The sequence below is a fragment of the Notolepis coatsorum genome (assembly GCF_963971535.1).
Source record: "Notolepis coatsorum genome assembly, chromosome: 19".
Taxonomy (NCBI): Eukaryota; Metazoa; Chordata; class Actinopteri; order Aulopiformes; family Paralepididae; genus Notolepis; species Notolepis coatsorum.
The window spans coordinates 16,609,676-16,625,337 of record NC_140183.1 but is presented as its reverse complement, the minus strand read 5'-3'; the positions used below and the strand labels follow the sequence as shown (position 1 = coordinate 16,625,337).

At 43.2% G+C, this 15,662-nt stretch overlaps 1 protein-coding gene across 1 annotated transcript; it reads right to left on the bottom strand.

The window, feature by feature from the left end:
* tmem81 (transmembrane protein 81) lies at positions 1 to 5,313 on the bottom strand (the record flags this gene model as incomplete). Its single annotated transcript, XM_084336550.1, has 5 exons — positions 1 to 147; positions 2,437 to 2,609; positions 3,909 to 4,024; positions 4,900 to 5,039; positions 5,176 to 5,313. 5 exons carry the CDS (start codon positions 5,311 to 5,313, stop codon positions 1 to 3), a joined length of 714 nt encoding a protein of 237 aa, XP_084192676.1.
* Positions 5,314 to 15,662: the final 10,349 nt, after the last annotated feature.

Here is a 15,662-nt window from a genome sequence, read left to right as displayed (position 1 = left end):
TCATAATATCCCTCTCCTGCTCCTGTTCCTCTTCTGCTCATTCTGTTCCTCTTTAGCTGCTTCTGTCCCGCTACTGATCCACCACCAGTAGATAAATACTAGTGTCAGTCCAGCCAGTAGAGAGGAGATACCAGCACTGATCAGCACCTGTATTCAGAGAAGGAGAATATTGAGATCAGAGGTTCTGTGTAGGATTGTTAGTAACTGTCTAACTGTACATGCTGTTTACACTAGTAACTGTTTACCTGCATATATAACTGTCTCCACCAGTGACTGTCTAGTTACATATATATCTGTTCCCACTAGAGGGCGCTCTAGGCGGAACCACCCAGGTACACCACCTTGTGGCGAGTATAAAAGTGAATGTATCCTCCCACTTCCTCCTCTCCCCCCATGCCTCTCAGAGAGAGGAGACCTGTATGTTACTGCTGCTTTCCATGTGAATAAAAAGGAACAACGCCAGTTAAGGCTCAAGATAGAAACCATGCCTCTTGACCACATTATTGTCGCCCTATAGTCGAATTCTGTTAACAGAGAACAAAGATAATGTGTTTGATCAGCACCTGTAGTCAGAGAAGGATAACATAGTGTGTTTGAACAGAACCTGTATTCAGAGAAGGATAACATAGATAGTGTGTTTGAACAGCACCTGTATTCAGAGAAGGATAACATAGATAGTGTGTTTGAACAGCACCTGTATTCAGAGAAGGATAACATAGATAGTGTGTTTGAACAGCACCTGTATTCAGAGAAGGATAACATAGTGTGTTTGAACAGCACCTGTATTCAGAGAAGGATAACATAGATAGTGTGTTTGAACAGCACCTGTATTCAGAGAAGGATAACATAGATAGTGTGTTTGAACAGCACCTGCATTCAGAGAAGGATAACATAGATAGTGTGTTTGAACAGCACCTGTATTCAGAGAAGGATAACATAGATAGTGTGTTTGAACAGCACCTGTATTCAGAGGAGTACAGAGGAGTACCCGGTGTACAGACCTTTTCTGTAAAATTCTGTTACTAGGTGAATGGCTACTGACAAACACTACAACAGGAAATAAATGTACAATGTTCACGTTACGTCATGTTAGAAAAGGTCGATAGACAGAGTGGGGGGAGGAAGGGATTGTTTCAGGCTGCGTGATGTACAGGTGTAGAGGCAGCTCTGCGTAGGAGTGTGTTTCAGGCTACATGACGTACAGGCGTAGAGGCAGCTCTGCATGTGTGTTCAAATTCTTACTCAGAATCAGTATGGGCAGTGAAGAGCTGTATCAGTGTGTCCCTTGTGAAGAGCTGTATCAGTGTGTCCCTTGTGAAGAGCTGTATCAGTGTGTCCACTGTGAAGAGCTGTATCAGTGTGTCCCTTGTGAAGAGCTGTATCAGTGTGTCCCTTGTGAAGAGTTGTATCAGTGTGTCCCTTGTGAAGAGCTGTATCAGTGTGTCCCTTGTGAAGAGCTGTATCAGTGTGTCCCTTGTGAAGAGCTGTATCAGTGTGTCCCTTGTGAAGAGCTGTATCAGTGTGTCCACTGTGAAGAGTTGTATCAGTGTGTCCCTTGTGAAGAGCTGTATCAGTGTGTCCCTTGTGAAGAGCTGTATCAGTGTGTCCACTGTGAAGAGTTGTATCAGTGTGTCCCTTGTGAAGAGTTGTATCAGTGTGTCCCTTGTGAAGAGTTGTATCAGTGTGTCCCTTGTGAAGAGTTGTATCAGTGTGTCCCTTGTGAAGAGTTGTATCAGTGTGTCCCTTGTGAAGAGCTGTATCAGTGTGTCCCTTGTGAAGAGCTGTATCAGTGTGTCCCTTGTGAAGAGTTGTATCAGTGTGTCCCTTGTGAAGAGCTGTATCAGTGTGTCCCTTGTGAAGAGCTGTATCAGTGTGTCCCTTGTGAAGAGTTGTATCAGTGTGTCCCTTGTGAAGAGCTGTATCAGTGTGTCCCTTGTGAAGAGCTGTATCAGTGTGTCCCTTGTGAAGAGCTGTATCAGTGTGTCCCTTGTGAAGAGCTGTATCAGTGTGTCCACTGTGAAGAGTTGTATCAGTGTGTCCCTTGTGAAGAGCTGTATCAGTGTGTCCCTTGTGAAGAGCTGTATCAGTGTGTCCACTGTGAAGAGTTGTATCAGTGTGTCCCTTGTGAAGAGCTGTATCAGTGTGTCCCTTGTGAAGAGCTGTATCAGTGTGTCCACTGTGAAGAGTTGTATCAGTGTGTCCCTTGTGAAGAGTTGTATCAGTGTGTCCCTTGTGAAGAGTTGTATCAGTGTGTCCCTTGTGAAGAGTTGTATCAGTGTGTCCCTTGTGAAGAGCTGTATCAGTGTGTCCCTTGTGAAGAGCTGTATCAGTGTGTCCCTTGTGAAGAGTTGTATCAGTGTGTCCCTTGTGAAGAGCTGTATCAGTGTGTCCCTTGTGAGAAGCTTTTGGATACAGATTGTTTGAGTCCAACAGTACCATGTATCGAATGGTCCTGCCTTGGTAGAGATGTTCTGATGTCGCGCTCAGGTTCCGGTGGGTCTCAGCCCCGTCCCATTTGGCCAGAGAACTATCGTAGTCCAGATTCAGAATGCCCCGAGGTATAACTCGGACCCCCCAGTACACCCTCTTCAGCCTGCGGAAGTTCTTGTCTTTAATGTCACAACGATACGTACCTGGACACAAAGACAGAAGATGAGATGTGTGTGTGTGTGTGTGTGTGTGTGTGTGTGTGTGTGTGTGTGTGTGTGTGTGTGTGTGTGTGTGTGTGTGTGTGTTTGTGTTTGTGTGTTTGAATGTCAAGGTCAACTTTATTTCTATAGCACATTTAAAACCAACCGAAGTTGCACCAAAGTGCTTTACAATATAAAAACAGAAAAAAAAAAAAAATACAAAATACAGTATACACAAAGTCAAAAAATTTACAATACATTAAAAACAATCACGACATGACCAGGGATGTATGGCTTACCAAGCCTAAAAAAGCCAATAAAAACAGGTGAGTCTTCAGCTGTGTTTTAAAACTCTCTAGGGTCTGGGCAGATCTAATTGGCAGTGGAAGACTGTTCCATAGTTTAGGGCAGCCACCGCAAAAGCTTGGTCGCCTTTTGTCTTATAGCTTATTTGATGACCTCAGTGCTCTAGCTGGGGTACAGACATGGAGGAGTTCAGCTAGGTACTGAGGGGCCAGACCATTTAAGGCCTTGAATACAAACATAGCAATTTTAAAATCCGGAACCAAACAGGGAGCCAGTGCAGGGAAGCCAGTACTGGTCTGATGTGTTCACGCCTCTTTGTGCCGGTCAAGAGGCGTGCAGCAGCGTTCTGCACTAGCTGCAGGCATCGCAGGGAGAGCTGGTCTAGACCCACATATAGGGCATTACAATAATCCAGCCTAGACCATATAAAGGCATGGATAACCCTGCAGGTCATTGGGAGAGAGGTAGGGCTTTACCTTTGTCAAGAGCCTCAACTGAAAAAAGGAGCCTTTTACTACAGACCCAATTTGTCTGTCAAATTTTAAATCACTATCAAATGGGGGTTGGCTGGGTAGCGCAGCGGACTAAGCGCTCGCCTACCACCGCAGAGACTGTGGGATCGAATCCAGCTGTCAGCGGTACCTCCGGCTTGGTCAGTCGTCCCTACTAACACAATTGGCAGTGTTAGCGGGTGGGAAGCCGGTGGGGTATGTATCCTGGTCGTTGTAAACAGCGACTCCTACAGGTCGGTCGGGGCGCCTGCTCAGCAGGGAAGGGAACTGGGCGAGATAGTGTGATCCTCCCACGCATTACACTCCCCCAGTGAGAGTCCTCGCTGTCAGGTGAAAAGAAGCGGTTGGTTGACCAGGAAGGGAATTGGCATAACGACTAACATTGGGATGGGAGAAAAATACGGGGGAAAAAAAATGAAATATATATACAAAAAAATCACTATCAAATGTGTGTGTATACCTGCATCCTCCTTTCTCACAGGGTCCAGCACCACCGTCTTCAGCTGAGGAGCATCCCAGCGTGAAAACAGAGTGTTGTCAGATGTGATTATACCATGAGCATAACGCCATGCCACCCTGAGGAGAACATGTCTCACATGTCACTGAATCTCTGGAAAGTATCTTACCAACCAGAATGAATGACATGATGAAGACGAGACGCAGTGAGACACTGCTGCTTCTTACAGAACCACACATGCACACACATACAGACAGATACACACACACACACACACACACACACACACACACACACACACACACACACACACACACACACACACACACACACACACACACACACACACACACACACACACACATTGTATTGTAGAGCATGCATTATTAAAGTCAACATCGAACCTCCCTTACCTATATCTGTTTATCTGTTTCTCCCTCTTCCTCCTCTCCTCTTCCTCCTCTCCTCTCCTTTTCCTCCCCTCTCTCCTCTCATTTCCTCCTCAAGTCAAAGTCCACTGGAAACTCTTTAATACTCTTGTCTTTTCATCCTCACCTCCATAGCCTGCATGATCTCTGAGACAAGTCATCTCTACCTCCTCCCCTTCTCACCCCTCATCCATTCTCCTTTCACCTCCCCATCATCTCCTCTTCCTCTCATCTCCTCCCTTCTCCCCTCTCCTCCCCATTCCTGTTCTCATTTGTCTACCCTCTCCTCTCCCATAATCTCCTCTTAACTTCCTCTTCTCCTCTCCTCTCCTTTCCTCTCACCTTTCCTCCTCTTCTCCTCCCCTTATCTTATTGTTCATCTCCCTTCTTCTCCTCCATACTCCCCCTCTCATCTCCTCTCCTCTCTTCATCTTATCACTCCTCTCTCCTTCTCTCTTATCCCCTCATCTCCTCTCTTTTCTTCTCCTCTCCTCTCCACTCCCGCTCCTCCTAATTTTCATCTCCCCTCTCCTTTCAATCATAAAAAAAAAAAACGAACTCCTCACCTCCACGAGTATCGTCCCGTGGCAGTTATGTCTCCCAGACAGTCCATCTCTAGTCTCTGTCCTGCCATCAGCGTGACGGTGGTAAGACCACACTGCCAGGACTCCAGACACGTTACCTGACGCACGCGACAGTTCCCCTCCTGTAATTGAACACACCATTCACCTTTTTCACTGTGATGTCACTACTCACACCCAGAGAAGGATGTTTGAAATCAACACAGGATAAGCATGTTAATGGAAACTTATAATCACACCAAATCAAAGTGACCATCACACCTTTCCATTTTTCTCAAAACACAGCTTCTGCTCTTTCACCCCCAGCCCGCAGGTGGCGCTGCAGGGGGAGTTGGTGGTGATGACCTCCGCCGACACTTCCGCCAGCTCCTCCAGTTCACCCCGGGTCAAAGATCGCATGATTGGTGTCATGCCCATTATGACATCAGCGCCTCCTAAATACAACATATAGTTATCACTATTTTAACCACATCGCTAAACCACATCTTCTCTAGTTATCACTATTTTAACCACATTGCTAAACCACATCTTCTCTAGAGTTATCACTATTTTAACCACATCGCTAAACCACATCTTCTCTAGAGTTATCACTATTTTAACCACATTGCTAAACCACATCTTCTCTAGAGTTATCACTATTTTAACCACATCGCTAAACCACATCTTCTCTAGAGTTATCACTATTTTAACCACATTGCTAAACCACATCTTCTCTAGAGTTATCACTATTTTAACCACATCGCTAAACCACATCTTCTCTAGAGTTATCACTATTTTAACCACATTGCTAAACCACATCTTCTCTAGAGTTATCACTATTTTAACCACATCGCTAAACCACATCTTCTCTAGAGTTATCACTATTTTAACCACATTGCTAAACCACATCTTCTCTAGAGTTATCACTATTTTAACCACATTGCTAAACCACATCTTCTCTAGAGTTATCACTATTTTAACCACATTGCTAAACCACATCTTCTCTAGAGTTATCACTATTTTAACCACATCGCTAAACCATATCTGCTCTAGGCCAGTGGAGGAAAGGGCAGTGGAGGCCTTGCATGGTAAGTTTGTTCTTCCAATATGGCTGCCTGTAAGTAACCATTGGTAATCAGTTAAAAAAAAAAGCAAGGTACTACTATGACCAGATTATACATTTTTTATTCATATATTTCTCATATTATCAACACATAGTAACTGTTGTCTCTTCCAACGTGGAGGGTAAATGAGCATTCTAAAAATCCTGTGAAAGGCCTCTTGTCAATACATATAATTTTACTACCAAAACTAGAGCCATGAAGCCCTTTTACAGTCTTTTCTATAAACGTGATGGAAGTTCCATTTAGGAGTCAAGTGTGAATGAGAGCTGGAGTCAAAATTGCTAGAAATTGTCACTGGCAATTGTTCAACAGCTGCTACTGTAAGCAACCATGCGTTAACCAGCTGCTAAGCAACCACGCATTCAGCAGCTACTGTAAGCAACCACGTGTTCAACAGCTGCTAAGCAACCATGCATTCAGCAGCTACTGCAAGCAACCACGCGTTAAAACAGTTGCTAAGCAACCACGCATTCAGCAGCTACTGTAAGCAACCACGTGTTCAACAGCTGCTAAGCAACCATGCATTCAGCAGCTACTGCAAGCAACCACACGTTAAACAGTTGCTAAGCAACCACGCATTCAGCAGCTGCTACAGTAAGCAACCATGTGTTCAACAGCTGCTAAGCAACCACGCAATCAACAGCTACTGCAAGCAACCACGTGTTCAACAGCTGCTAAGCAACCACGCAATCAACAGCTACTGCAAGCAACCACGCGTTAAACAGCTGCTAAGCAACCACGCATTCAGCAGCTACTGTGAGCAACCATGCATTCAGTAGCTAGTGTAAGCAACCAGGCATTCAGCAGCTAATGTAAGCAACCATGCATTCAGTAGCTAGTGTAAGCAACCACTCGTTCAACATCTGCTAAGCAACCACGCATTCAACATGTTCTTCAGATTGTCAGTGAACTTAGACTAAACATCTAGGTTATGGTGTTGCTGGTCTGTTAACTATGACAACTTAAGAACAAACATGAGACCGCACAACATGATAACATTTATTAAAACATGACATAAGCTGTCAGTCACATTGTGTTTTGTTGTCATATCAAATCATGCCATATAATAAAACATAACATATCATATCATTTCATCATTTATTTATTTGTACATGGAATTACCACAGTCCAACAGTACATATTCATATAATTCACCAAATACCATGGCCGAAAGGAACAGGAAGAAGAAAAATTCTTATATATACCTGCCCCTACACACACACAACACACCGATACTTATTGTGTAAAACCAAACAGAATATACCCATTTTGCTAAAATGGAAACATCAACACAACCAAATTAAATCAACATAAATAAACCCATTTTGTGTATCTATCAGTCAAACTACATATTTAGGTTCATTCATTTACACACACACACACACGCACACGCACACACACACACACACACACACACACACACACACACACACATACACACACACACACACACATCATGTATTCTATATACTATCTAATTTCTATTTTATTATAATATAACTAAATCATACTATTTATTCTACACCATATTGGTACAGTATTATACAATATTTTAATATATTATTATTCTATGATACGCTGCTATATACTATATTACTATACTCATACTTACTGGCCTACACTGCAACTCTATGCATCATCCTGACACGCTAAACTGCAATATTATACTAAACTGTGCTATACTGTCTATGTATCTTTTCTTTGCACAACCTTTTGAAGTGAAATATATTAGTGGAACACTTTTCATCGTCCTGCAGAGTTCCATAGTTTTATACCTATAACTGAGGTGCACCTTTGTTTTAAGGTTGTTCGTGCAAATTGGTGTTTAAAATGTAATTTCCTTCTGCTATCATCTGGACAGGGAACGAACAACCTCTGTATATTTGCTGGTAATACTCTGCATTTTGCTCTAAACAAAACTAATAAAGTCTGTATTTCAGCTAACTCTTTAAATTTCAATAGTCTGGATTTAATAAATAATTCGTTGGTATGTTCTCTTGAATCTACATTGTGAACTATTCTTACTGCTCTCTTCTGTAATATAAATAATGGCTTTATGTTGCTTTCATACGTGTTACCCCACACTTCCACACAGTAACTCAAATATGGTAGGATGAGTTAACAATATAATATTTGCATAGAATTATAATCAAGCACATTCTTTGCCTTGTTCAAAACAAAAACACTCTTGGCTACCTTCTTTTCTACCTTCTTCTTCCATGTCAATTTCTCATCCAACATAACACCCAAACATTATAACTCAGATACTCTTTCAATATTAACTTCGTCAATACATAATGCCACATTGTCCTCCTTCTTTCGATTAGTAAATATCAACAAATTTAGTTTTTTCCAAATTTAGGGATAACTTATTGTTATCAAACCATATCTTAAGTTTACACATTTCATTTACAATGTCATCTGCATATTTTTTAAGGTATTTTCCTGAACTGAATTAAATCTAATGTACTTTAACGTTAAATAACATGAACAGATGATACCAACATCAACCCGTATCCTGAAGATATATACCCCAATAATATACCTACAGTAGGTACCTTCTAATGTACCCAGGGCACGAAATTAACTTTTTGACTCACCAGCCAGTGGCGGGTAGATGGGAAAATTCTACCCACCAAGCATATTTCTTACCGGCCAAAAAAAAGAACACATTTTTGTGTCACATAGGCCTATATATAAATTTTCTTCAGTACATTTCAAGTAGATAAGCTATTACGTTGAAGAATACACACTTAAAGAGGCCAGAGTTAAATTTGTACTCTCTCTCTCTCTCTCTGAAGTCTAAACTTCACAATACACAATCTAAAACCCCTCCCTAACTCCCTCTCCCAAACCGTTCCTACAACAATTTTTTTATGTTGCATGATCATGTACATTTATTTTAACATTTAAATATCAACATTATCTGGCAATCCTCAGTAAATACTATCAAACTCACGCACGCACACACACGCGCACACACACACGCGCGCACACACACACACGCGCGCACACACACACGCACACGCAGAAATTGAACAAATAGAGACGGATGGAGAGAGAGCCCCGCTCAGCTGTTTTCTGTCTGAACAAGATTGGCTAGTTTAGCTTAGCTAGCAGCTAACGTTATTTCCCCCCGACGGAAATGAATGACTAGGATGCCAAGCTTGTTAGAAGCATTGGAATTTACACTGCACATAGAAACAGCATGGGGAAAAAAGCTGGGACTGATTTAGTTCACAAAATGCGACCAAAGCACTCTGTCTGGACCGTTTGTCCCAGTTATGTATCTTCTTATACTGAATTACCTTGAAGCAGCAGCCAGATGCACAGGGCTTGCATCAGCATGTTGATGTGTAATCTATCAGAAATCACACTGAAGTCTCTCAGTCACAGGCGCATACCTGTGAACCCTCCCGTTTTTCCCAGGATTCTCCCGTATTTCAACCTTCTCTCCCGCCGTCCTCCCGTTAAAATATTTTCCTGTATTTTTCCCGTATTTTTTATTTATACAAAATGGCTGCAATTCCCCTCCGTGACGACAGGTGGCAGGAGTGTAGATTAGAACATTAGAACAGGAAGTGAGACAGGAAGACGAGAAGCAATACCGACAAACTGTCAGGGAAAGTGGGGTTGTTCCCGGAGAGCTCACTCTCGGCCGTGGTTTCTCAGTGTATAATGTATGGTGCTCTCCCTCAACATGCGAGTAGGGTGAGACAACACCATTCTTTAGTCCAAATAATACCCTACTAATACTATATTATTGTCATTAGTTTAATGTAAAGTCAGTCTTACATTGACACTGCTTTAACGTTGCATTTACCCATAATCCATTGCTGTATTAGACCCATGTGCCAGTATAACTTTTGATTTTTTTAATTTGAAATCTTTATTTCGAACATGTAAATGAATACAAACAAAATAAATAACTAAACAAAATCAAAACATAACTCAATTTACATGTTCGAAAAGGAGTAGGAAGAAGTATACACTTATTTAATCCTACCCCTTTTCCACTACTCAAATGAGTGTACTAATTTAAAACATTTCAAAAAATATATATACATGCAAAACAAAAAAAACAAAAACTATATATGTAAAACATGAAAGAAATAAAATAAAAATGTAAACACCTGTGAATATCAAGTCCCTTCCTCATCCCTGTACCTCGTGAACATAATTTCCTTATAAATCAGTTTGAATTGTCTCATGTTTGGCCACATTCAGACTGTTCCACAGTTTCACTCCACATATTGAGATGCAGTGTCTTCTCATGGTAGTGCGTACATTAAGAACTTTTAAAGGGGCTATGCGTTATAAATGTCATTTTTCAGTCTCTAGCATTGTATTATAGTAATAGGAGTTCGTATCAATGTGTTTTTGGGCCTAAATACTATATTGACGAATTCCTCAGCTACAGCCCATCCCCTATTTGCCTCTAGTAAATCAGGTCATGTTGATTTGACGAGCTGGGCAACGTCACAGGGCGCTGTTTATAGCGCAAGGTGATGTGATTGGCTGTGTGGTTTTACCTAATGCCCGCCTCCATTCTTGGTACCTGGAGCCGATACAACCTGGAAACAGAAATTGCCGTCACTCGCCTCAATTTCACGATGAGCAGCAAACCCCGCAGATGTAATGTTCCTGGTTGTAGAGCTACCGAGAAGTCTTTGCACAGTTTCCCCGTTGATGCCGAACTTCGCCAACAATGGAACAAGTTCCTTTTTGGTGACCCTCCAAGTTCCGTTGCAACGTCTAATACTCGGGTTTGTACTGCACATTTCTCCGCCGACGACGTCACCAATCAAGGTATTTTTGATGCTGGAGTGGTCTCCATGTTGGTGCTAACCAAAAGAGCTGTGCCTTCAATACGCGACCCGACACAAGAAATAGTAAGTAGATATGTCGTGTGAGATATGTTATCATAAATACCATCTAACGTTATAGTAACTGCTGCTCTTTATAAAGTAACGTTATAGAAAACTATTGAAGCAAGCTAGTCATAACTTCTAAATAAAAGAACACAACTAGTGAGAGGTAAACAAGGTAACGTTATATTTAGTGGCTTGTATTATATTGTAATTGATTTACGATTTGGTAACTCTTAGGCCACCACAAGTTCCAGCGGCAATGTACGCCTTTCTCCTGCTTCAAGGGACTTCAGTTGCCAGACAGACAACCCAAAGATTCGTTCTGTTGGTACACAGCTTTCTATGAAAACACTTCGTTCGCATGTCAAGAGTCAAGGTAGGTTTGTAACTCAGTGTGATGTAATGTAATAATGTGTAATAATGTGACCCAGAATTGTTTAGATTGGCCCCCTTCACCCACCGCTTTCACCCAAAGCTGTAAAGGAATGTGGATTGTTTGTATAGTGTCCCCCCCCCCCCCCCACCTCCAATGTAAATTACCCAGTATGGTTGTCAATATACAGTATATATACAGTATATACAGTCAAATGTATATACTCCCTTTTCTTGACTCCTTCAGTATCACAAACAGTACTGTATTTGCAAATCAAATTTAGCTCTAGTGTGGTGACCCATGTTGGCGTTACACAGGTCACAATGCTAGCTCTAGTGGTGACCATGTTGTTGTTACACAGGTCACAATGCTAGCTCTAGTGTGGTGACCATGTTGCTGTTACACCAGGTCACAATGCTAGCTCTAGTGTGGTGACCATGTTGGTGTTACACCAGGTCACAATGCTAGCTCTAGTGTGGTGACCATGTTGGTGTTACACAGGTCACAATGCTAGCTCTAGTGTGGTGACCATGTTGCTGTTACACCAGGTCACAATGCTAGCTCTAGTGTGGTGACCATGTTGGTGTTACACCAGGTCACAATGCTAGCTCTAGTGTGGTGACCATGTTGGTGTTACACAGGTCACAATGCTAGCTCTAGTGTGGTGACCATGTTGCTGTTACACCAGGTCACAATGCTAGCTCTAGTGTGGTGACCATGTTGGTGTTACACCAGGTCACAATGCTAGCTCTAGTGTGGTGACCATGTTGGTGTTACACAGGTCACAATGCTAGCTCTAGTGTGGTGACCATGTTGCTGTTACACCAGGTCACAATGCTAGCTCTAGTGTGGTGACCATGTTGGTGTTACACAGGTCACAATGCTAGCTCTAGTGTGGTGACCATGTTGCTGTTACACCAGGTCACAATGCTAGCTCTAGTGTGGTGACCATGTTGGTGTTACACCAGGTCACAATGCTAGCTCTAGTGTGGTGACCATGTTGCTGTTACACCAGGTCACAATGCTAGCTCTAGTGTGGTGACCATGTTGGTGTTACACCAGGTCACAATGCTAGCTCTAGTGTGGTGACCATGTTGGTGTTACACAGGTCACAATGCTAGCTCTATTGTGGTGACCATGTTGCTGTTACACCAGGTCACAATGCTAGCTCTAGTGTGGTGACCATGTTGGTGTTACACCAGGTCACAATGCTAGCTCTAGTGTGGTGACCATGTTGGTGTTACACAGGTCACAATGCTAGCTCTAGTGTGGTGACCATGTTGCTGTTACACCAGGTCACAATGCTAGCTCTAGTGTGGTGACCATGTTGCTGTTACACCAGGTCACAATGCTAGCTCTAGTGTGGTGACCATGTTGGTGTTACACCAGGTCACAATGCTAGCTCTAGTGTGGTGACCATGTTGGTGTTACACAGGTCACAATGCTAGCTCTAGTGTGGTGACCATGTTGCTGTTACACCAGGTCACAATGCTAGCTCTAGTGTGGTGACCATGTTGCTGTTACACCAGGTCACAATGCTAGCTCTAGTGTGGTGACCATGTTGGTGTTACACCAGGTCACAATGCTAGCTCTAGTGTGGTGACCATGTTGGTGTTACACAGGTCACAATGCTAGCTCTATTGTGGTGACCATGTTGCTGTTACACCAGGTCACAATGCTAGCTCTAGTGTGGTGACCATGTTGGTGTTACACCAGGTCACAATGCTAGCTCTAGTGTGGTGACCATGTTGGTGTTACACAGGTCACAATGCTAGCTCTAGTGTGGTGACCATGTTGGTGTTACACCAGGTCACAATGCTAGCTCTAGTGTGGTGACCATGTTGGTGTTACACAGGTCACAATGCTAGCTCTATTGTGGTGACCATGTTGCTGTTACACCAGGTCACAATGCTAGCTCTAGTGTGGTGACCATGTTGGTGTTACACAGGTCACAATGCTAGCTCTAGTGTGGTGACCATGTTGCTGTTACACCAGGTCACAATGCTAGCTCTAGTGTGGTGACCATGTTGCTGTTACACCAGGTCACAATGCTAGCTCTAGTGTGGTGACCATGTTGGTGTTACACCAGGTCACAATGCTAGCTCTAGTGTGGTGACCATGTTGGTGTTACACAGGTCACAATGCTAGCTCTAGTGTGGTGACCATGTTGCTGTTACACCAGGTCACAATGCTAGCTCTAGTGTGGTGACCATGTTGCTGTTACACCAGGTCACAATGCTAGCTCTAGTGTGGTGACCATGTTGGTGTTACACCAGGTCACAATGCTAGCTCTAGTGTGGTGACCATGTTGGTGTTACACAGGTCACAATGCTAGCTCTAGTGTGGTGACCATGTTGCTGTTACGCCAGAGCAGGTCACAATGTGTGAGTGTGTGAGTGAGTGAGTGAGTGAGTGAGTGAGCAAAGTTATCAATAAATCCCTTGTTTGACTAAACTATGTTTTGTAAATAGGTGTTCAGGCGAAAGTCGTGTCGCTCTCGGTGGGGACACAAAATACTGGATACTGGTCTAATCAACAGGGACCATCCACGTCAACACCTGTGAAGGGGTTTAGACCCAGTAAAAGACCACGACTGGAGTCTGATGACGATGACGATGGAGTGACCGACAGCTCGATCGATGTTCCAGAGCCGCCGCAGGATTCCACTTTCAACATTGACTCTTTGATTAGCGAGCCCTCGATTCTAGCGTAAGTTAGTTGTTACAAACATCTCCATGGCCCGTAAAAATACAAAAGCTATATAGTTGTGCCGTGTTATTTATTTGTGTTTTTCTCGAGCAGGGAACCGTCAAAACCAATCTATGAGGTCCAGAAATACATCGTTTACGAAGACAGTCTACTGGAATTATTTCAACAGTGTCCGGTGTGCAATGCTCAATGTCATATCACCAAAACTACGCGAGGGACCTTCTTGGCTGTCTCCCAAGTTTGCCCCGGTTGTAAATACAGCCGTAAATGGGCGAGTCAGCCTCTCATCGGCATCACACCAGCTGGAAATATTCAGCTTTCTGCAGCAGTATTTTTCACTGGCTCATCTTTCACCCAAATGGAGAAGGTATTTGATTTGATTGATTTGATTGACAAGTCAGATATACATTATGTTTTTGTTTGTGATTCACACGTGCATATTAACAAAGCGTTATTCATTTATTCTTTTAGGTCCTAAATGCGTTACACGTCTCCACAATAAAGTACAGAGCGTTTCGGGAACACGCCAAGAAGTTCTTGGAACCTGCTGTTCTAAGTTTGTGGACCAAGGACCAAGACGTTACCCTCGCCAGATTAAGCGAGAAAGAAAGCGTGATAATCGGCGGTGACATGCGAGCCGATAGTCCAGGTTAGAAAAAGCTCCCCAATGACAAATTCCTACTTTATGAATACATTTTTAATATTGCACTACATTGATTGAAATTGTTATTATTATTTTCAACAGGCCACAGTGCTAAGTACGGAAGTTACTCTGTGATGGAACTCGCCACCAATCATGTCATAGACGTCCAACTAATTCAGGTAATTAACAAGTCTGAAGAGACACTGCACCCTTCATTGTGCTCAAACGAACACAAAGCTCTCGGTCTTGAATCTTGAATCGCTGTAGGTGTGAAGTGGTCTGGCTGGCTGTGTGTGTGAGCGGGGTGTGAAGTGGTCTGGCTGGCTGTGTGTGTGAGCGGGGGTTAGGAAATGTTAATTGTGGAATTTTGAAAAGGCTATTCCCTTCCTTGTTCCAGAGCAATGAGGTGGGAGGCAGCTACCATATGGAACTGGAGGGCTTGAGGAGAAGCCTCGCTCTTCTGGACGCCAAATCCGTGACCTTGGACTGTATTGTCACAGACCGTCACCCGCAGATCCAAAAGTACCTGAGAGATCACGACATCAAACACTTCTACGATGTGTGGCACGTGGCCAAAGGTATGTCGAAAGGCATCCCACATTCAATTCCACCCCTCCTACCAACCCCCCCCCCCCCCCCCCCCCCCCACCCACCCAACCAGTACTGTAATTGCAAATCTGGTATGTCAAAAAATGTAGATGTAGCAGTACTGTCTATCTGTATGTCATGTATGTCATACGACTGTTATGTAATGTTATGTTATGTTATGTAATTCAAGGTCTGTCTAAGAAGCTTGACAAAATTGCACAGGCGAAAGACTGCAAGGTCATAAAAAAGTGGCGCCTGCACATTTCAAACCACCTCTACTGGACAGCTGCCACGTCGAAGTCTGCCGATGAGAGGGTTGCTAGGTGGAAGTCATGTCTCAATCACATGATGAATGTACATGAACACGACGAAGAACCACTCTATCCGCGTTGTCTTCATGCTGACCGTGTATCAAGAGATAGTAGCAAGTGGGTTAAACCTGGTATGTCTGTCTGTCTTTC